The sequence below is a fragment of the Jaculus jaculus genome, chromosome 15 (genome assembly GCF_020740685.1).
Source record: "Jaculus jaculus isolate mJacJac1 chromosome 15, mJacJac1.mat.Y.cur, whole genome shotgun sequence".
Classification (NCBI taxonomy): Eukaryota; Metazoa; Chordata; class Mammalia; order Rodentia; family Dipodidae; genus Jaculus; species Jaculus jaculus.
This window is the reverse complement of record NC_059116.1, coordinates 37,369,788-37,392,692: the sequence shown is the minus strand read 5'-3', so window position 1 is coordinate 37,392,692 and position 22,905 is coordinate 37,369,788. Positions and strand designations below refer to the sequence as shown.

At 49.6% G+C, this 22,905-nt stretch overlaps 1 protein-coding gene across 2 annotated transcripts in view; it reads left to right on the top strand.

Annotated features, from left to right (window-relative positions):
- Rfx2 (regulatory factor X2) overlaps positions 1–22,905 on the top strand; it is an 88,354-nt gene that overhangs the window by 26,843 nt on the left and 38,606 nt on the right. For both annotated transcript variants that reach the window (XM_004654999.2, XM_004654997.2), the window contains exon 2: positions 20,647–20,744. In XM_004654999.2, the coding sequence (XP_004655056.1) occupies positions 20,655–20,744 (90 nt within the window). In that variant the 5' untranslated portion in view covers positions 20,647–20,654. The remainder of the gene's footprint in view (positions 1–20,646; positions 20,745–22,905) is intronic.

Below are 22,905 nucleotides of genomic sequence, written 5' to 3'. Positions count from 1 at the left end.
AGAGCACTGGGCCTGTGGGGAACAAAGTAGGTCACATGGATCAGGACAGGTAGCTCTTATGCTGTCCCTCTGTCCAGTTGCAGGTGAGGAAGGTGCTGGGTGGGCTGAGAGAAGATGGGCTGCAGTAGGGACATATGTACCCCCACTACCCATGGCCCCGTAGGCCTGTCCCTGCCTGTCAACTGTAGATCTGTATCCATGTTGTTCCATGATGAGGGAACCCCAGCTGTCTGCCAGCCTGGGACTGCCCTGGGGTGGCACCTTCCCACATCCATCCTCCTGTGGCTGACCTTGGTGGTGGGCAAGATGTCATCCACGGTGACCCAGGACAGAAGCCATGTGGGCCCTGGATGGCCTTTTTGGGTGCCCTGACTTCAGAGACTCCCTTGAGCTCAGTGAGCTGAGACATCCAGGATGGAGCTCCAGCTTGGGACCCTTAGGTACCACAGAGGACCTCATCTTTTCTGTGGTACTGGAGTTGGAACCCAGAACCACATGCAGCTAGGCAAATGCTCACCACTGATCCACACCCTCAGTCTTCATTAACATTTTATTTTGAGGAACTGGGGAGATGCTCAGTGGATAGTGTTTACCTCACAAACATGAGGACCTGAGTTCAGATCCCCAGTTGGATGTGGTGATGTGTGCTTCTAATTGCAGTGCTGGGGAGGTGGAGGCAAGGATTCCTGGAGTTCACTGGCAAGCCAGTCTCCTAATTGGTGAGCTCCAGGCCAGTCAGACCCTGTGTCAACAAAGAATAACAGAAGAGCCAGGTGAGGTGGTGCATGCCTTTAGTCCCAGTCCCAGTACTCGGGAGCAGAGGTAGGAGAATCGCCATGAGTTTAAGGCCACCCTGAAACTGCATAGTGAATTCCAGGTGAGCAGCCTGGGTAGAGTGAAACCCTGTATCAAAAAAAAAGAAAAAGAAAAAAAGAAAGGAAGGAAGATGGGCATCATTCACAACATGTGAGGTTGTCCTCTGGCCTCCACACACATGCACATATATGTACATACGTATCCATATATTTGTGAATATGCACATTCATGCAAATGAATTTTTTTTTTGTTTTTTTTTTGTGATAGAGTCTCACTGTAGCCCAGGCTGACCTGGAATTCACTATGTAGTCTCAGGGTGGCCTCAAACTCACGGCAATCCTTTTACCACTGCCTCCCAAGTGCTGGGGTTAAAGGTGTGTGCCACCACGCCCAGCAAATGAAATTTATTTAAGACAAGGTCTCATGTAACCCAGGCTGGCCTCAAATTCACTATGTAGCCCAGACTGGCTTTAGAACTCGGGATCTTCTTCATGAGTCGTGTGTGTGTGTGTGTGTGTGTGTGTGTGTGTGTGTGTGTGTGTGTATACATATAGTGTGTGCATGTTTGAGTGTAGATGTGTGCACCATGCAATCACACATACGAAGCAAGATGTCCAGGGTCTTCCTCTAACCTTTTTCCCAGAGACAGTCTCTCACTGGACCTGAGTCAGTCTGGTTGACCAGAGCACCTCAGCCATCCTCCTGTCTCTACCCTCCGCAGCACTGGGGTTTCAAGTGTGCCTGGCCACACCTAGTTTTTCAAAAATATTTTATTTATTTATTTAGAGATAAATTGGGTGTATCAGGACCTCCAGCCACTTCAAACAAACTTTAGACAGATACATCCAGCTTTATGTGGGTCCTAGGGAATTGAACCTGGGTCCTTTGGCTTTGCTGGCAAGTGCCTTAACCGCTAAGCCATCTCTCCAGCCCCTTGCCCAGCTTTTTATTTGGGTTTTGAGAATGAAACTGAGGCCCTCATGCTTGCACAACAGGCACTCTGATCCCTGGAACCAGCTCCCCAGCCCTTCATGGCTTCTCTTGACAGCAAGTAGCCTTCTCCTGAGTAGACCACCCTGAGACTTCTAGAAGCCACAGACAGAACTGGAGCATGGAAGGATTTGAAAGGTGGCAACTGGTCTACCATGTGATTGGGAGGAGAGGTGGGCTTGGAGGAAGACTGGAAGGCTGGCTCGATTCTCCCAGTTATGTTGCTCAGTGGGTAGCACCATTCTGGCATGCACAGGCTGCAGGTCCATCCCCAGCACACATACACTGGGCGTGGAGGCATAAGCCTGTCATCCCAGCACTCAGGAGGTGGAGGCAGGATTAGTTCAAAGTCATTCTCAGCTAAGCTACCTAGCAAGTTTTAGACCAGCTTAGGCTACATGAGACCGTGTCTCAGAAAAACAAATAAACCCAAATGAAAGTCAGAAATCTGAAGCACCTGCCTCGTCTTCCTCTTTGGGTTTGATTAGCTTGAGTTTTAACAGTTCTGCTCCATCCTGTCAGAGGCCCCTGAGGCCTGCTTGGCTTCAGGACTTAAACTTTCGTGGGGACAGAAATAGAGTGTCCTTTTGTTGTCCCCGTCGGGCGTCAGGGCTTCAGATGCAGAGGGGAGATGACAGATGGAATAAATATTTCTAATTTTATCCTTCCCTGCTTTATTTTCTTCCTTCTGAGATCCTTGGGTCTTGCTGAAGGGAATTTTGACTCATTTTTTGTGTTGGGCCAGTCAAGTTATACGAGCACCTAGGAGGTTGATGACCTTTGTAAAAAGCCACGACTGGGGATGGGAAGGTGGCTTAGTGGCTAAGGCACTTGCTTGCAAAGCCTTATGGCTTGGGTTCAGTTCCCTGGTACCCACATAAAGCAAGATGGAAAAACTGATGCATGTGGGCTGGAGAGATGGCTTAGCAGTTAAGGCACTTTCCCTGCTTAAGAACTCACGTTCAAATCTCCAGGTCCCATGTAAGCCAGATGCACAGTGACACAAGCATGCAGTGTTGCACATATGCACAAAGGGGTATACACATCTGGAGTTCATTTGTAGCAGCTGAAGACCCTGGTGTGCCCATTCTCTCCCTCTCTCCCCTCTGCCTCTTTTTCTCTCTCAATTTTTAAAATAAATAAATAAATATATATATATATATATATATATATATATATATATATATATATATGTATATACACAATACTAAAAAGGTGAGGCTCTGGCTGGCTGGTTCATGCTCTCTCTTTCTCAAATAAACAAGTTAATTTTTAGAAAAGCAGTGACAAGGCTGGAGAGATGGCTTAGCAGTTAAGGCAGTTGCCCTGCTTAAGAACTCATGTTTGAATCTCCAGATCCCATGTAAACAAAATGTACAAGGTGGCACATACGTCTGGAGTTCTTTTGCATTGGCTAGAGGCCTTGGCATGCCCATCCTCTGTCTTTATCTGCCTGTCTCTCTCAAATAAATAAATAAAAATAAAACAAATTAGCTGGACATGGTGGCACATGCCTTTAATCCCAACACTCAGGAGGCAGAGGTAGGAGAATCGGATCACCGAGCATTCAAGGCCACCCTGAGACTATATAGTGAATTCCAGGTCAGCCTGAGCTAGAGTGAGACCCTTCCTTGAAAAACCAGAAATAAATAAATAAATAAAATAAATTAGAGAAAACAGTGACAGGAGCCAAGTATGGTGACACATACCTCCTAGCATTCTGGAGGTAAAGGCAAGAGGATCAGGAGTTCAAGGCCATCCCAAGCTACATACCAAGTCTGAGTGAGGCTACCCTGGGCTATATAGGACCCTGTCTCAAAAATGTGAGAAAAAACAGCTGGGCGTGGTAGCGCACACCTTTAATCCCAGCACTCGGGAGGCAGAGGTAGGAGGATTGCCATGAGTTCAAAGCCATCCTGAGACTACAGAGTTAACTCCAGGTCAGCCTGGACCAGACTGAGACCCTACCTCGAAAAAACAAAAAAAAGTGAGAAGTTAGGGGAAAGCTGGGGCACATGGTGGCACACATCTATAATTCCGGCACAGAGGAAGGAGGCTAAGGCAGGAGGATCACAAGGTTAAGGACAGCTTGGACTACATTGCCTCAAAAGTTTAAAAATATACCAGGTGTGGTGGCGCACGCCTTTAATCCCAGCACCCGGGAGGTAGAGGTAGGAGGATTGCTGTGAGTTCAAGGCCACCCTGAGACTCCATAGTGAATTGCAGGTCAGCCTGGGCCAGAGTGAGACCCTACCTTGAAAAACCAAAAAAAAAAAAAAAAAAAAAAAGTTTAAAAATAAATTTTGGGGGCTGGAGAGATGGCTGAGCTGTTAAAGCGCTTGCCTGCAAAGCTAAAGGACCAAGGTTTGATTCCCTAGGACTCACATAAACCAGATGTACAAGGGGGGCATGCATCTGGAGTTCGTTTGCAGTGACTGGAGGACCTGGCATGCCCGTTCTCTGTTTCTTTCTTTCCCCCTGCCTATTTTTCTCCCTCTCTCTGTCAAGTAAGTTAAAAAAAAATTTAAATTTGTAGAAAATTCACAACTCTTTGGGAGGAGCCATAATCAAGAAGTTTGGGGGTGTGGTCCTGAAGGATGTGTGGGCATGAAGGGTAGGCATGGTCAACAAGGACAGGGTGTGGTCATGGATGACAGGGTTCATGATCTTGAAGGATGGGGCTTTTGGGTTTTTTGGTTTTTTGTTTTGCTTTTTGGTTTGTTTGTTTTGGTTTTTTGAGTCGGGGTCTTGCTCTAGCCCAGGCTGACCAGGAATGCACTGTGGTCTCAGGGTGGCCTTGAACTCATAGTGGTCCTCCTACCTCTACCTCCTGAATGCTGGAATTAAAGGTGTGCGCCGTCATGCCCGGCTCTCTTCATTTCTTTATAACTAGCCTAGAGAAGTATAGAAGCCACTTACACCAGACCAAATAACAGACTTAACCACTAAGCCATCTCTCCAGCCCTGCTTTGGTGGATAGAGCTTCTGACAGACTGTAGAGGGGCATTTGGGGTTGAGTGCAGACTTGGGTCCTGCAGAGACCCAAATCTAGCTCACCTAGAGGCAGTCTGCCTATAGCAGCCCAGGTCGCCCTGTGCCTCCCATCTGTCCCACCTGGCTGGGTCTCATCTCCCAGAAGCCTGCAGGGGATGGTGTTTTGGCCATCAGGGACTGGACAAGACTGGACAGAGGTGCTCTCTGACTGAGGAGTGGAAGCAAGGGGCCAGGGTTCCTCAAAGGGTCAGTAACTTGGAAGCCCCTCACCTCCTTGCACCCCTGAGGCACTGTGACTCTCCCCCCACCATCTGTGAACAAATGTCCAAGTACCAGCGCTGGCCAGCTGCCTCTCTCAGCAAGTCCAGCCACACAAGGACATCTCCCTGGCAAGTGTCCCCTCACCCTCCTGCTTTGGTCTTCCCCCACCCTTAGTGGGTATCTCCCATTTAACTGCTACTTGAGCCACGTGTGGTGGTGCACGCCTTTAGTCCCAGCAATGTAAGAGGATCCCTGTGAGTTCCAGGTCAGCCTGGGCTAGAGTGAGACCTCACCTCAAAAGAAAAAGTTTCCCCATTCTCTCTTTCTATCACCCCACACCTGAAACCAATGCACCCCATTGCCCATGCCCAGCCAGTGTCTGATCATACTGTCCACATTGCTACCAGCCCACCCTCTGAGTTGCTCTCTCAGTTTCCACCTTTCTTCCTATTCCTGGGTCAGACCCCCTAGTCACTTCCATGTCACCCTTGACAAAAGACAGAGTCCATGTGAAGATGTGTGCAGGCCCTTCCTGTTCCCTTAAGTCACTCCCAGTTCTGCCCCAGGGCCTTTGCTCCCCCTCCACCAGGTCCTGGGGAGCACATTAATCATCCCCTAGGGAATGGAGTGTGGGGGCCTCCCAGCTCCTCTTTGGCTTCTCTTTGGATACAGAGCTCCGGTGAGACAGTCGCTGCCATCCAAGTGACCACCTTACCACGGGTGAGCAGCCCATAAGTGTGCTTCCCTCCTGTGTGCTCTAGAAGCATCAACAGAATGATAGCCGGAGAAGGAAGCCTGTAATGACCCATTTCTCAAGGCCCAGCCTGATCTGGGAGCTCACAGGGACTCATGGGCATGTCTGGATCTGTGCAGTTTCACCTTCTGGAGTATTGACCCAGGAGACCAGGGCCACCCGCTGTGCGCTCAGTCACAATGGCTTCAGACTCCTCGCTGTGCCCACCAAAAACAAGTCCATAGCACATGGTACCATGGTCCTTTTGGAACACAGAAACAACCCACACACACCCCATACCCAAACCCAGCTGCACCAGATTTGATATGTGCTTGTTTGATTCTGTTTGATTGGTTTAGAGTGAATGACCTCCCTGTCACCCTTTGCCTCATGGTCCCCCATCTCAGGGCATCTGATGTAGCCCAGCTTCCTCTCTGAATAGGACTGAGGCACGGTGATAAGCATTACCACTCCCTCCTCCCCCCACACACACAGAGGCCCCAGGCCTGACCCCAGGAGGGGTGGTGTGGCTTCTCCTGTGCTTTGTGAAGTCTTTTAGTGATTGGTGTTACTTTTTGTTTTTGTTTTTCAAATAGCTTAATCCCTGATCCTTTTGATTTTTGCTGGTTTGATTGTAAACACATCCCCTCCTCCTCTCAAGCCCAGGAAGGGTGGCTGTCCTTCCCAGGATGCCCTGCTAGTGAGGCTGCCAGCCTTGGTCCTTCATATGTCTCAGAATAAGTATGGTAAACTGTTTTTCCCTGCGTTACTATAGAGAAGAAATTATTTGTCTTTCTCTCCAGGTTTCAGAAAATAATAGATTACATATTTAGGAGTTTTTTTTTTTTTTTTTTTTTTTTAGATCTGGCTCCTGTGAGATTAGCCCTGGTTGCTCTGGGGATGACATTGTTTGGTTTGAGAAGTATTCTCCAGGTTGCCGGGCAACGGGCGCTTGGAAACGGGAGTGGACTGCGTCGCCCCTGGCAACTCTTGTTACTTAGCAAACAATGAGGGCTGGGCACACAGAGCCAGGACTGCGGACTCTGGGTTTTCACCCACATCTGCATATATTTTTCTGATTAAATGGTATTAGGTTTAATTTGCCAGATAGGTAGACAGAAGGCTACAGGGAGGGGCATCTGCTTGGAAGAAAGCTTTCTCCTTGGCTAGGACATCTCTGTACAATTGAGGGTACACTGCTAAAATCAACTGGTGTCTGTCCTAAACTACCCCTGCTCAAGACATATTTTAGCCTGCAGTGGCATTTCTTGTTGTTTGTCCAATTTCTTGTGTTTACAAGGTCGTGATTGGCAGCCCACCACTAGACCTTCCAGATGACCCCGCAGTCTTTCCACAAGAATTGGGAGAGCCGAGCGGAACCTCCTGTGCTCTCTCCCGTGAGGAGACATTCACACCCAGGGTTGGCTGGTTCCCAAATCCAAATGCAGAACTCTAAGCCAGACACCATGGCTCACACTTTTAATCCCAGCACTCAGGTGGCTGTGGTAGGAGGACAGCAGTGAGGCAGGGGCCAGTCTGGGCTCCAGAGTGAGTTCCAGGTCAGTCTGAGCTAGAATGAGACTCTACCTCAAACAAAAACCTTCCAAACAAACCCATCAGTTCCTGTGTGGCTGGGATGCTCACTGGGGACACGCATTCCCACTGACAGGTGCCCATCCTGGGGCCACTTGAAGCCACAGATTGGACTTGGACCAGATCACCTACCCACCCCTGTCCAGGCAGCCACAGAGGGCAACTGTTTACCAGGCTGGTTGCTTAGGTAAACACGCCTCCGGGCTTCATGCAGGCTGTGACACACTGCTCACCCTCAGTCCCCATGGCCAGGGCAATAAATTGAGAGCTGTTAGCAGGCAGGTCTGCTGGGGACTTGATCCTTCCGCAGTCTTGTCGCCAAGACAGCTGAAGCAAGTCTCAAAGGGGACTCACTTGTGGCTGTGTTTCTCTGGAAAATTTCCATGGCTCATGTCTTGGGACTGTCTTGAAGGAGTCTAGCAAATCTCCCAACTTTCTTTTGAGCTCGATCTTACTGTGGAATGTCACTGTGTGTGTAACAGACAGATGACAGCCAGCTTGTGTGATTAAAAAGTAGAAGGCAGGCTTGTCAGCTGTCAGCCTGATCACATATGGTAATTAAGAATGAGAGGTAGTGGCTGGAGAGATGGCTTAGTGGTTAAGCACTTGCCTGTGAAGCCTAAGGACCCCGGTTCAAGGCTTGATTCCCTACTACCTATGCAAGTCAGAAACACAAGGTGCCACACATATTTGGAGTTTGTTTGCAGTGCCTAGAGACCCTGGGGACCCATTCTCTCTCTCTCTTCTCTGTCTGTCACTTTAAAATAAAAATAAACAAAATTTTTTAAAAATTAAAAATAAACAAAAATCAGAGGCAGGCCAGATGCACAAGGGGGCACATTGTCTGGAGTTCGTTTGCGGTAGCTAGAGGCCCTGGTGCACCTCTTCTCTCTCTTTCTCTCTCTCCATATCTGCCTTTCTCTCTGTGCAAGATAGATACATATGTACACACATGCATAGATAAAAAGAATCAAAGGTATGACAAAAAAAAAAAAAAACGGTTGTGGTAACACATGCCCATCATCCTAGCCCTGGGGAGACAGAGGCAAAGTGATTGTGAGTTTGAGGCCAGCCTGGGATACCTAATGAGTTCAAGACCAGCCAGGGGTACATGAGTCCCTGTTTCAAAGTCTTTTCTTTTTAAATTGATTTTCTAGAATTTTGTAGAACTCAGGGAAATGCTGGCTTGTCCCCTGTCAGCTGACAGCAGGTGTGTGTGTAGGTTGTGGGGGGATGTGCATGTATGTGGGTGTAAGTGTGCACGTGTGTGGAGGCCAGAGACTGATGGCAGGTGACTCTCTCAACCACTGTCCATTTAGTTTACTGAGGCTGGGTCCCTCACTTAAGCCTAGAACTCCTGATGCTGCTAGACAAGGTAGCCAGCTTGCCCTGGGTCTTCCTGTGTCCACCTTGGGAGAGCTGGGATTGCAGGCATGCTCCACCAAGCTCACCCAGCATATTGCTGGGCCCTACAGAGCTGAATTTGGGTCCTCACACTGTGGACAACCACATTGCCCATGCAGCTGTCTCCTCAGCTCCTGGCCTATATGATTTGGAGTGATTTTTTGTTTTGTTTTTTGAGGCAGGATCTCACTGTAGCCCAGGCTGATCTAGAACTCACTCTGTAGCCCAGGCTGTCCTCAAACTCACAGCACTCCTGCCTTAGTCTCCCAAGTGCTGGACCAAAGTTGAGTTGCCACCACAGCTGGTTGTGGGTTTAATTGGCCCCTCCAGCTCTGCAGTTTCAGTTGGAGACTATAGTCCTGTTCCTCCATCTTTTATCATTTTTATTTTTAGAAAGAAGGAGAGAGGGCCTCAGCCACTGCAATTGAACGGCAGACACTTGTGCCACCTAGTGGGCATGTGCAGTCTTGCACTTGCCTCACCGTTGTGCATCTGGCTTATGTGGGATCTGTAGAGTCAAACATGGGTCCTTAGGCTTTGCAGGCAAGCACCTTAACCACTAAGCCATCCAGAGCAGCGTGACAGAGGCAGGCTCCTGTGAGAAGTGAGTGAGATTCAGGAAGCTGCCTCAGGTGTGGCTAGCTGGGACAGAATGTCAGGCATCCATTTTCCCCAGTCATGGATCAGAGATGGCTGTAGGATGCTGGGAGGACCACATAGACCTAATGAGACCCCTGTCATGGGCAGGCATGGTCCTGTGTTCAGAGGTGGCTGTAAGGGGCTGGTTTCACCCCTGTCACAGGTAGGTCCTGTGTCTAGTCACAGAATCCAGAAGATGCTTTGGAAGCCTGTCATCTGTCACTTGTGGTTCCTCCTCCCCTCAGCACAGATGCAGAAGGCAGGAGGAAGACATGAGGTCCTCGTCATACTCCACTGCCCTTCCCTGTCAGCAGCCACTGTGGGTCCTCTGTGCAGGGCAGAGTGTGCAAAAGGGAAGGAAGATGAGCCCAGCAAGAGGGACAGAGAAGCAGGGTGAGCAGGAGGCATCACACACAAGCTTGACCTGCCAGCAGCCCACTGCTTCTGGGCTTAGGCCAGGGTCCCATTGTCAGCCAAAGGTGGAGGCCCAAGGGGCCAGGGCAGGTGGCAGTGGGCAATCTGTCCCCTCATTTACCAGGCCATGTGCTAGGGTGGCCAGCCCCAGGATCACAGACACAACAGGCCCATCTTTACTCTGCAGGGTCTGGTTGGCCAAAAAGCTCCACACACAGTCAGTGTGGTGCCAGGCAAGTCTAGAAGGGCCAAAACCTGTGGTTGCCTATGGGCTGTTTCTGCTCCCCAGACGATGACTGCAGATGTTGTGGCTGGGGAAGAGTGCTTTTGGCATCAGGAGGCCAACAGTGCTGCACACCGCGTGCTCAGAATGCCCCCAGAACCAAGGGTGGCCCAGCTCCAAAGTCCATAGCACTGTTGGGGAACCCTGATATTGAAGCCAAGATGTGGGTATCCAAGGAGTTACTGTTATCATTCTCATGTTTTACATTTTCATTTACTTATTCAAGAACAGAAAGAAAGAGAGAGAATATGGGCATACCAGGGCCTCTTGCTGGTGTGAATGAACTCTAGGCGCATGTACCACTCTGTGCATCTGGTTTTATGTGGGTGCTGGGGTATTGAACTTGGGTCTGCACTTCTGCAAGCAAGTGCCTTCAACCACTGTGACATCTCCCCAGCTCTGCTCAATCTCAATTCAGTTCCTATAACATAAGCCAAATTTTAGAAACTTCCTTTTACTTTGGTTTGTGTTTTTCATGTCTTTTTTAAAAAAATATTTTTTATTTATTTATTTACTTGAGAGAGGCAAACAAAGAGAGAAAATGGGCATGCCAGGGCTTCCAGCCACTGCAAAAAAATTCCAGATACATGCACCCCCTTTTGAACCTGGCTTACGTGGGTACAAACCTGGGTCCTTAGGCTTTGCAGGTAAGTACCTTAAATGCTAAGCTTACATGGGTACTGGGGAATCGAATCTGGGTCCTTAGGTTTTGCAGGTAAGTGTCTTAAGTGCAAAGCCATCTCTCCACCTTTTTTTTTTTTTTTTTTCAAGGGTCTTCCTCTAACTGAGGCTGACTTGGAATTCACTTTGAAGTCTCAGGGTGGCTTTGAACTCACAGCAATCCTCCTACCTGTACTTCCTGAGTGCTGGGATTAAAGGAGTGTGCTACCATGCCTGGTTTCAGTCCTCCCCAGCTTTTTGGTTTTTGAGGTAGGGTCTTGTTCTAGCCCAGGCTGACCTGGAATTCACTATGTAGTCTCAGGCTGTCCTCAAACTCACAGTGATCCTCTTACCTCCACCTGCTTAGTGCTGGGATTCAAGGTGTGCACCATCATGCCTGGCTCTGTTTGTTTGTTGTTGTTTATTTTTTTAATATTTTATTTATGTATTTATTTGTAAGCAAAGAGATAGAAGAAAGATAGCGAATGGGTGCACCAGGGTCTCCAGCCACTGCAAATGGACTCTAGATGCTTACTGCACTTTGTGCATCAGGCTTTACATGGATACTGGGAAATCGAACTCTGGTTGTTAGGCTTTGCAGGCAAGCACCTTAACCTCTGAGCCATCTCTCCAGTCCTCTGCTTGTTTTACTAGGGCAGAATCTCCCCCTGTAGCTCAGGCTGGCCTCAACCTTGCAGCAAGCCTCCTGCCTCACCCTCTCCAGTGCTGGAATAACAGGCATGAGCTACCACACCTAGCTTGGTTTTTAATTTTGGGGGGTGTTTTGTTTGATTGTTTTACTCTTATGTGTCTCCCCAAGTTGGCCTGAAAGTCATTGTGTAGCACAAGATAGTGTGGAACTCCTGTGCTGGAATGGTAGGTGCATCCCACCACGCCCTGTACTGTAACCCTCAAAAGTAAAGTACTCAGGCTCTGTCGTTCCTCCACATTCTCCCAGACTGTGGGAAGAGAGGAGAAAGTCTTGGCCTGGAAATGGGCTCCACGTGGTAGAGAAAATGGAAACCCCCAAGGTCCTTGAGAACATGGGCTTCTCTCTGTCCGAGGAGTGACCAAGACAGGAGCTGAGCACCTGTTCCAGGCAGGTTCTGCTGCATCTTCCACCTTTGGTCCTGGGCACAGGCGGGGTTGGCAGCTGGACACTTCCGTGCTCAGGGTGGCTGTGACCCGAGTTGCTCTCTCTCTTCCTTTCCAAGGGCTCCAGTGAGCTTGTTTGTTTGTTTGTTTGTTTTATGAGATAGGTCCTCACTATGTCACCCCAGGCTGACCTGGAACTCCCGTTTCTCTCGGCTCACTCCCATGAGTGCTGGGATGATGGCAGGCATGTGCCACCGAGCCAGGGATTCAGACTGAGTTGGCTACGAGGGTGACCCTTTGGGACTAGAGCTGCTCCTTTGGTGTGGATTGCGCGAGCTCTTGGTACTCGTGGCTGGTTAGTGGGCAGGGCTTCTCAATCCAGGGAAGTATCAAGACATAGGAAACCGAGGCTGGGCAGGGGCTCTGAGCAGGAGGTCAATGTCCTAAAATTACAGCAGGGAAGACAGCAAGGGACACAGCAAGGCTGCCTCCTCACCAGTTCTGGGAGGCCCTGGGAGGTGGCGAAGACTCCAGCAGCCTGGGGCTTAGGGACAGTGGTGAGGCTGGGGGAGGAAGTCCCCTTCAGGATTTGTGGGGGTACCAAGCAGAGAGGTCTGGTGGGCAGTCATGTGAGTTCACCCCGCTGAGGGTCCCAAATCAGAAGCAGTGCAGGTGCCATGGGACAAGAATCTCCTGACACAGACACCACCTCTTGACAGAGATGAAGGACAGTCACAGTGGCCCCAGACATTGTCCTGGACAACTGCACAACAAGCACAGCGCCCTGCAGGGGGACATGGCAGTTTGGTTGGTGGCTCAGTCATCTTCTAGAGCCTTCTAGAGGGCGCCCAAAAACTTTCTAAAAAATGTTCTTGAGCTGGTGAGAGAGCTTAGCAGTTAAGGCACTTGCCTGCAAAGCCTAATGACCTTGGTGACTCAGGTTTGATTCCTCAGTACCAACGTAAAGCTGGGTAGACAAAGTGGTGCATCATATGGAATTTGTTTGTAGCAGCTAGAAGCCCTGTTGTGCCCATTCTCTCCTTCCTCCTTCTCTTCTTCCTCCCCCTCCTCTGTCTCTGTGTCTCTCCTTGCAAATAAATAAAAATATTTTTTAAAAATGTTTTTTGGGCTGAAGGTATGGCTTAGTGGTTAAGGCACTTGCCTACAAAGCCAAAGGACCCAGGTTCAACTCCCCAGGACCCACATAAGCCAGATGCACAAGGTGGCTCACATGGCTGGAGTTCATTTGCAGTGACTGGAGGCCCTGGAGTGCCCATTCTCCCCTCCCCCATATCTCTCTCTCCTCTCTCTCCCTCCTTCCCTCCCTTTTAAAAATTTTAAAAAAGGTTTTTATCTACAGATGACTGGGCTTCTGCATGAGAATGAAAAAACTTAGTAGCAGAGGCCAGTAAGTTAAAAAGGAGACAAAGGGAAGAGAAAGGAAGGGAGGAGGGTACTTAATAGGTTGATATTGTATGTATGTAAGTACAATGATTGTGATGGGGAGGTAATATGTTGGAGAATGGAATTTCAAAGGAGAAAGTGTGGGTGGGGGAGGGAATTACCATGGGATAATTTTTTATAATCATGGAAAATGCTAATAAAAATTTAAAAAAATAAAAATTTTTTTTAAAAATGTTTTAAAAAAAAAAGGTTTTATTAGCTGGGTGAGGTGGCACATGCCTTTAACCCCAGCACTTGGGAGGCAGAGGTAGGAGGATTGCTGTGAATTTGAGGCCACCCTGAGACTCTGTAGTGAATTTCAGGTCAGCCTGAGCTAGAATGAGACCCTACCTCAAAAAACAAAAAATATATATATTTTTTATAAGGCGTGGTGGCACACAGCTTTAAGCCCAGCATTCAGGAGGCAGAGGTAGGAGGATCACTGTGGGTTCGAGGCCACCTTGAGATTACATAGTGAATTCCAGGTCAGCCTGGGCTAGAGTAACACCTTGCCTCAAAAAAAATAAAAAATAAAAATCGTTCTTATTGATAGGCATGGTAGTACATGCCTTTAATTCTAGCACTCAAGAGGCAGAGGTAGGCAGTTCGCTTTGAGTTTCAGGCCAGCTTGGGATTATTGAATGAATTCCAGGTCAGATTTCACAAGACCCTACCTCAAAAACAAAAACACAGGCTGGAGAGATGGCTTAGCGGCTAAGCGCTTGCCTGTGAAACCTAAGGACCCCAGTTTGAGGCTTGATTCCCCAGGACCCATGTTAGCCAGATACACAAGGGGGCACACGCATCTGGAGTTTGTTTGCAGTGGCTGGAGGCCCTGGTGCGCCCATTCTTTCTCTTACTTTCTGCCTCTCTCTCTCTCTCTGTCACTCTCAAATAAATAAAACAAAACAAAAAAATTATTTAAAAAAACAAAAACAGTTATTCTTATTTGAGAATGAAAAGAGAAAATGGGCACACCAGGGGCCCTTGCCTCTTCAGAAGAACTACAGATATATGCACCACTCTGTGTGTCTGGCATTACATGGGTGCTGGGGAATCGAACCCAGACCAGCAGGTTTTGCAAGCAAGTGCCATAGCCTTGTTTATTGTAAATGTTTTAGACTTGCTGGACTCTGTCTTCATGCTTCATCCTCCCTGGTGGCATGAAAGTTGTCCTAGATGGTCCACAGGGGAGCGTTGGAGGGGCATGGAAAGGTGGGAGAAGGTGGCCATTCCAGAGGGACTGGGGATGAAGCTGGGGCTGGGGCTTGCTCTGGTGTGTGGTGACAGAACCCGCGCCCTCCCGCCTGTGTGCTCGGGAGCCACTGAGCATGTACCAGAACGTCTGCTGTGACAAAAATGACCCAAGTCTTAGGAGTGGGTTGGCAAGTGGAGTGTATGTGGGTGTGTACATGCTGTGTGGTGTGCATATACCATATGAGTGTATTTGTGCTGTGTGTGTGCCATGTTTGTGTTTGCCTCTCACGTATTTCGGCGTATTGTGTATGTGTACATGTGAGCTTGAATGTCATGTGCGTGTGTGTCTGTGCGACACTTCTGCCCACCCTCTGAGGATAGCCTTTGACTCCACCCCCAGTTTTCCACTCACCCCAACATGATGATGTCAGAGCACCCAACCTAGGGCAAACTTGAATTTCCTGGAAACTGAGTCATGTGATGTTAAAATGCTTCCTAATGAGTGACAGAACCCTCTCACCTGCCACGAGAGTGTTGGCCAAGCGAAGGCTGGGTGGCTTTTCAAGTGAGACTGACCCCAATTCATTACTTTCTCAATAGCAACTGAGGCCAGACTGTGGCAGGGGCAAGGAGCCGTCCCTTAGTTCAGTGTAGGACAGAGTCCAGGCCTGTCACCACAGCACACAGGAGGCTGGAGCAGGAAGGTGCCAAAGTTCGAAGCCAGGGGCTGGGCTCAGGAGGTAGAGGGCTCACCTAGCATCTGGAGACCCTGGGTTCCATCCCCAGCACCTCAAAACATAAGGGTGCTGCTACACACCTGTCATCCTAGCACTCAGGAAGTGGAGGCAGGTGGATCAGGAGAGTCAAGGCGCTTCTTTGCTACATAGTTTGAGACCAGCCTGGGCTACATGAGACACTGTCTCAAAAGGAAAAAAAAAAAAAAAGACAAAACTGAAAGGGGCTGAGGGGTGTAAGTAGGACCCTGATGTTCTAGTGAAGTCCCTGGGGAAAGACATTTACCACTAGAACCTCAGAGGTCATCCCATGATTTGGCCTCACTATGGTAATTTCTGTCATTGGGGTCCTCCTGTCTGTCTTCCTGCCTGTCAGCCTGGCTGTGAGGTTATTTGATTTGGGCCATGCATCCATCTAGAACAATGGGTTTCCATAGGGGGCATTCTGCCCCAAGGGACACTGGTAATATCTGGGGCCACGTGTGACCATAGTAGGAGAGCTCCTGGCCCGGAATGGTTGGCAGCTGCAGGCACTGCCCACACCCTCCGTGACCCAGGACACCCTACAGAGAACAACCCACCCTGTGTCCACTAGGAAAGCAAGCTCTGGGGTCATAGGAACACAAGTGGGTGTCCTGGAAGTGACACGCCATTTAGAAAAGAATTCTGCTGTTGGGAAGGGAGGAGGCCTGATTTTGTTAAGAAGGGACCTGGGGCACCACCTCAAATGCAAACACTTTCCTCGTGCCTTGGGCTGGGCAGGCCCACCTGACTGCCACAGGGTCACTCAGACTTGCAACACTTGCTCCTGAGACCTCAGATCCCAGGGAGCCCAGAGAAGGACACACACACATAACTTTATGGGGCACCAAATGACATCATGAATGTTACCAGCAATGCAGGAGTCAGAGCTTTTTAAAAAATATTTTATTTTTATTTATCTATTTGAGAGAAGGAACTGGAGAGAGAGAAAGAATGGGCATGCCAGGGCCTCTAGCTGCTGTAAACTCCAGAGGCATGTGCCACCTTGTTCATCTGGTTTACATGGATACTGGGGAATCAAATCCAGGTCTTTTGGCTTTGCAGGCAGATGCCTTAACCACTAAGCCATCTCTCCAGACCCAAGTTAAAGCTCTGAACAGCAGCTGAGAGTCCCAGCCTGTCCCCTCTTACTCAGAGGGGCCATAAATTGCCTTCTCAGGCCCTAGCACTTCTAGTGCCACCAAGTCAGAGCCAATGGGGAAACTGAGGCCTGAGTCTCCCCTAGACTGTTAGCAGCCAACCAGAGAGAAGGACATGGAGCTGCTGCATTGGCTACACCCTCATGACCTCAGTGGTGACCATGGAGTAGATATCCCCAAACCTGTGTGACAGCCCCATGAGTGGAGGAGGGCAAGAAGAAAAGATTGCTTAAGGTAGCCATGACTCAGCTGTGAGCCAGGAACAGGGCCCAGAAATGGCTGGCCGCCTCGCTGCCCTTCCTTTCCTGACGTGACCCGTTACTAGGTGACCGGGAGTTTTCCTGTAAACACACAGTGCTTCCTTCAGCATGGCCTCCATCCAGCCTAGCCACAGCCTGCCACTCTCCTCTGCCTCTCGCAGACATTTGGGGAGATGGCCACAGACACCCCAAAAGGTCAAACACTGTTAATTCCTTCACTGGCACCCAGTCACATTCAAGGTCAGAAGGACCCCGGAGGATCATTCTGTGCCCCCTCCCCTTGGATCATAGCTAAACCAATGGTGCTAGACATAGGAACAGCACCCCAGGTGCGGTGCTGAGCCACCCAGGAACCCAGGGCCTGCAGCCCTGAGCCAGGCCCCACACAAGGCACAGTGACAGGGTGGGCCCCTGTGCTCCTTCCTGGCTGTTCTCGGGCTCCCAGAACCCCACCTGAAGGTATGCAGGCAGAGAGATGAGCAGAGACACCCTGGGTCATGAGGGTGGGGGGAGGAGGGGGAGAAGAGACAAAGGTAAGGGTACAGGTTCATGTTCAGGACAGAAGCATGACTTCTCAGCCCACTGTTCCCACAACCCTCACGGGTGGAGCCCACCACCCCCACTGGGAGCCTGAGACCACAGGGAGTACCGAGTCCCAACCTGACAGTGTCCCTATCCATCTGTAGCGTCCCCGCCTATCCATACACCGTTCCCACATCCATGGGGCAGTTACGATGTAGCCGTAGTAAGTGATGAAAATCCTATTGTGGGTCTTAGCAACCTAAGTGTATGAATTTCTTCTCATTTTTTCTTCTTTTTTTTGGAGGGTTGGGCTTCAAGGTTGGGTCTCACTCTAGCCCAGGCTGACCTGGAATTCACTCTGTAGTCCCAGGCTGGTCTTGAAATCACAGTGACCCTCCTGCCTCTGCCTCCTGAATTCTGGGATTAAAGGCTTGCACCACCATGCCTATCTTAATTTTTTTCTAAGAGTTTTTTTAAAGTAATTTATTTATTTGACAGAGAAAGAGGAGGGGAGAGAGAGAGAGAGAGAATGGGCATGCCAGGTCCTCCAGCCATTGCAAACAAACTCCAGATGCATGAGCTCCCTTGTGCATCTGGCTAATGTAGGTCCTGGGGAATCCAACCTGGGTTCTTTGGCTTTGCAGGCAAACACCTTAACTGCGAAGCCATCCCTCCAGCCCCTAAGTCAAGAGTTTTCTTGTGCCAGGGACACGCTCAGTTCTTGCCACACAGGTATGAGGACCTGAGTTCAAATCATCAGAACCCTTGTAAAAGTGCCAGGCATGGCGGTATTCACCTGTAACCCCAGCACTGGGGACCTGGAGACAGGAGGATCCCTGGGGCTTGCTGAGCAGCTGGTCTAGCTGCATCTGTGAGCTGTGGCTTAGGGAGACCCTGGCTCAGAGAGCAAGGTAGAGAATAATTGAGGAAGATGACCCTGCCGCACATCAAGCCCTAGCCTTCACGTGTCCCCACACAAAGAAAGCTGCTATCTTTTCACTTAAAGAAACACTTCACTTCTCTCAGGCCGTCTACGTTCCTGTGTTTTTGGCTATAGCTGAGGGAAGGACTGTCACACAAGGCAGTTGTTTTGATGACCCAGGCCAGGGCCCTGCGACAGGACCAACAGGTGGGGCGTGTATATAGCACAGCATGGACCCACCGGTGATGACACACTTCCCCAGGGGACACTGGGAGCCAGCTTATGCCCAGATAAGCAACAATAAAGCCTGCTAGACACCGAACCCCATGTAACCACTGGGCCATTCTGCACCCCCACTCTCCATCCTTCCACACTTTTGTGATCATTAATTCCAATTTATATACATAGGGTCAAAGCTGGGTTTGGCAGCTAGTGCTCACCTCACATGCACAAAGCCCCGAGGTCCATAACCAGCGCAACATAAACAGGTGTGGTGTGCACATCTGGCAGCCCAGCACTTACCTGACCCTTTTTAAAAGGTATGCTTTTTATTTATTTATTTGCAAGTAGAGAGAAAGAGAATGGGTGTACCAGGGCCTCTAGCCCCTGCATTCAAACTCCAGACATACGCGCCACTTTGTGCGTCAGGCTTTATGTGGACACTGGGGAAACAAACCTGAGTTATTTGGCCTTGCAGGCAGCACCTTAACCACGGAGACATCTCTCCAGCCCCAAGATTCTAAATTTCTATTTTATTTTTATTTGTTTGTTTGTTTGTTTGAGGTAGGGTCTTGCTATAGCCCAAGCTGACCTGGAACTCAGTCTGTAGTCCCAGACTGGCCTTGAACTCACAGCAATCTGCCTAACTCTGCCTTGTGAGTGCTGGGATTGAAGGTGTGCACCACCATGCCCAGTTCAAAGTTCCCTAATTTGCTGACTTATTATTGATCAAGTTTTTATATTTCGTGCTTTCTGCATCCATCTAAGAAAACTTTCCCTAATTGTATTTCTCTTAGAAGTCTTATGATTTTGCTTATGGAGGAGGACATGTGTGTATGTTGTACATGCATGTTTGTGGACACTCATGGAAGAGGTTTCTTCCTCAATTAGTCTTTTTTTTTTTTTTAAGACAGGGTCTCATTGGCCAGGAGCTCTCCAGTTAGGCTAAGCTGGCTGGCCAGCAAGACCCAGGGATCCTCCTGTCTCCACCTCCCCTGCACTAGGGTCACAAGTATATGCTACCACAGCGGCTTTACATGCGTGCTGGGGATTGAATGCCGGTCTTTGAGCTTTTGTGACAAGTGCTTTACACACTGAACTGTGGCTGTGATCTGACTCAGTCATGCCTGTGTGTGGTGAGAGTGGGGTTGTTTGTTCCCTGTGGGTGTAACCTGCCCAGTCAGTACGTCTGTGGAAAGGGCTTCGCTTTCTCTGTTCCATTTCCCTGACATCTTTGCTCCCCCACCCACCCACCTACCCCCTCCCAAAAAAAGCCCTCAGGAAGGAAAGAGCTGAGGCTTCATTGGAAGACATTAAACATGGCTTCTGTTGATTTAAGATGCTGGATTTGATTTATTAATCTTTTAAAAATGCTATTCATTCAAGAGAGAGAGAGAGTGGGCTCCAGAGCCTCCAGCCACTGCAAACGAATTCCAGATGCATGCATCACCTTGTATATCTAGCTTATGTAGGGTCTGGGGGATTGAACCTGGGTCCTCAGGCTTCACAAGCAAGTACCTTAACTGCTAAGCCATCTCTCCAGCCCTGTTAATCTTTTATTAGTGATTTTTGCTTATATGTCCACAAGGGACATGGGCCAAAATATTTTTCATTCATTCTTTTGGGACAGAGTTCCAAGTAGCCCAGGCTGTCCTTGAACTCGCTGTGTCCAAGACTGACAAGATGAATTTCTGGTCCTCCTGCCTCCACCCCCAGAGTGCTGGGATGGCAGGAGTGAGTCACCTTAAACCTAGGGGTGTCCCCTAATGTGTTACTTAAATGTGCAGCCCATCACTGTGTGACTCTGGCGCCATCTAGTGGTAATCTAGGAAAGCTCGAAGGCAACAGAAGCCAGCAGCCAGATAAGGTCCATCCTCCCCAACCCTGGTGACAACAGACACCTGGGGCCGGGTGGGAGATGGGACATCCGGGGTTTTTCTTTCTCATCTCCATGGGAACATTCCTTTTGTCTGTTATCAATTTCATTTTACATTTAAAAAAAGACTTTTAGCTGAATTTGTGCTGGGATCACAAGCACACCCCGGCTTTCAGTGTGTGTGTGGGGATCCGAACTCAAGATCCCTGCTTGCATGGCAAGCCCCTTTACCCACTGAGCCGCGTCCAGCTCCCCGACCTCTTGCATCCAGTGGCCAGTGATCAATGTGTCAGTTCCTCACTTTGCCAGCTGGGTTGTGAGGTCCCCAGGGACCGCCACGCCTGCCTGTGCCTGACTGGCTGCCTGGCACTCCAGCAGCCTCACCCACCTGCTCTCTCCGCTCTCTTTAGACCTGAGCATGCAGAATTCGGACAGTGGATCGGATTCCCCCGCATCCGTGGCTCTACGGCCTGCAGCGGCCGCCCACACTGTACCAGCATCCCCGCAGGTAACCATTCGTTTCACGGTCCCTACAAGGCAGCCATGCGGCAGACTCAAATAAGCCACCTCCACCCTGGCCCCTCAGTGTCTTCTGTACAGCTGGACCTGATGACAGGCAGAAGAAAAGTTTGAGTTCCAAAAGCTGGGCATGGTGGTACTACACTGCTCTGTAGTCCCCACGCTTGGGAGACTGAGGCAGGAGGATCATCATGAGCTCTAGGTCAGCCTGGGCTAGAATGAGACCCTGCCTCAAAAAAAAAAAAAAAAAGGATTCTGTTCAAAGTGGGGTCTCCTGTTAGACGATCTTCCCCTCTTCTCCCTTCTCCTATTCTCCCTCCCCCTTTTACTTCCCCCTCTTCCTCCACTCTCTCTTCTTCTCCCTCCACCTTTTCCTTCTCCCCACCTTCCTCCTTCTCTTCATTCGCCTCCTCCTCTCCTCTCCTCCACCTCCCTCTAGCTCTACTTCTGCACCTCTTCCTTTTCACTTTCTTTCTCTTCCTCCTCCTCCCCTTCCTTCCTATCCTTCTCTCCTTCTCTTTCTTCTCCCTTTTTTACCTTTTTTGAGGTAAGGTCTCACTCTAGCCCAGGCTAACCTAGAATTCACTATGTATTCTCAGGGTGACCTCGAACTCACGGCAATCCTCCTACCTCTGCCTCCCGAGTGCTGGGATTAAAGGTGTGCACAACCAAACCCGACTCTCAATCTTTATCTGTTCTAGGAATGGAACATGCTCACCCCAGCAGAGCATTTACAGAGTTCAGGCTCTCTTCCTCCAGGTGCCTGCCTGGCTCTCATGAGCAGCAGGGCAGAATGGGTACCTGTACCCCGTGAAATGCACTGCACTGCATATTGGAGGCCTGTGCTTGGTCCTCTGTGGCCATTGGCTCTGCGTGGAACACCCACAACTTGTGGATCTAATGCTTGGGAGCATGGCAACGAGAGATAGTTAAGATTGAAAGAACATAGTTCAGTGAAAACTTCAAGGCAGACATTGACATCACTGTCCCTTCCAGAATGGAGAATCGAACATCCTTAGGTTTCTTTTCTTCCTTGTTTTGTGACACTGAGGTTCAGCCCAGGGCCTTTGCACATCCTAGGCAAGCACTCACCACTAAGCTGTATGCCCAGCCCTTGTTTGTTTGTTTTTGGCACAAGCTCTTTCTCGGAAACTCTAGCTGCCCTGAAACACACCCAACTGCCTTGGGCTTCCAAGTGCTGGGAATTCAGGTGTGCACCACTACATCGGCTTTTACTTCCTGCAGATGGGCACCGGGCAGGGGAAGCTGTTTTGGAGGCTCCTGAAATGGAATGCCTTTTCCTGCATGTGTGACTCTACATGAGGGTCCCCTCACCTGACTGCTTCTGGTCCATCCCCCCCCTCCTGCCCACACCCTCAGGGACACTGCTATCCCGTGCAGCAATTGCAGCAAGAATGTTCCCACTATCTGCTGCCCCTACTGTGACCACCCTGGGTATCTGAGGCCCTGCCAGGGCCGCCTCTGTGCTACAGAGGAGCAGACGCCACCCCAAGACTGCAGTGTGCCCATGCTGCTTACGCCCTGGCCTGCTTTGCAGGTCTGAAGCCCATTCGACTTTTGTTGAGATGCCTTCTGGGCCACCTCACTGTCAGTCCTGGCATGTGAGACTGCTTGGTATAAGAGTCCATGCCTTTCCTTCCTCTGACTCACTGTGCTGCCCAGTGCTGGTCTGGAACTTGCAGCAATTCTCTTGCCTTACCCTCCCCAAATGCTAGTAGTGTAGGGATGTACTACCACACCTGGCTTAACTCTTAATATCCCCTTTTAAAAATGATCTCATGAGGGCCAGGTGTGGTAACAATGCCTTTAATCCAAGCACTCAGAAGGCAGAAGTAGGAGGATTGCTGTGAGTTTGAGGCCACCCTGAGACTATATTCCAGGTCAGCCTGAGCTAGAGTGAAACCCTACCCCAATAAATTAAAAGAAAAAAAAAAGTCTCATGGGGCTGGAGAGATGGCTTAGTGGTTAAGGTGTTTGCCTGCAGTGCCTAAGGACCCATGTTCAACTCTCTATATCTCGTGTAAGCCAGACGCACAAAGGTGAGGCAAGTGCAAGATCATACATGCCCACTAGGTGGCACAAACATCTGAAGTTCGACTTCTGTGGCTGAGGCCCTAACATGCCAATTC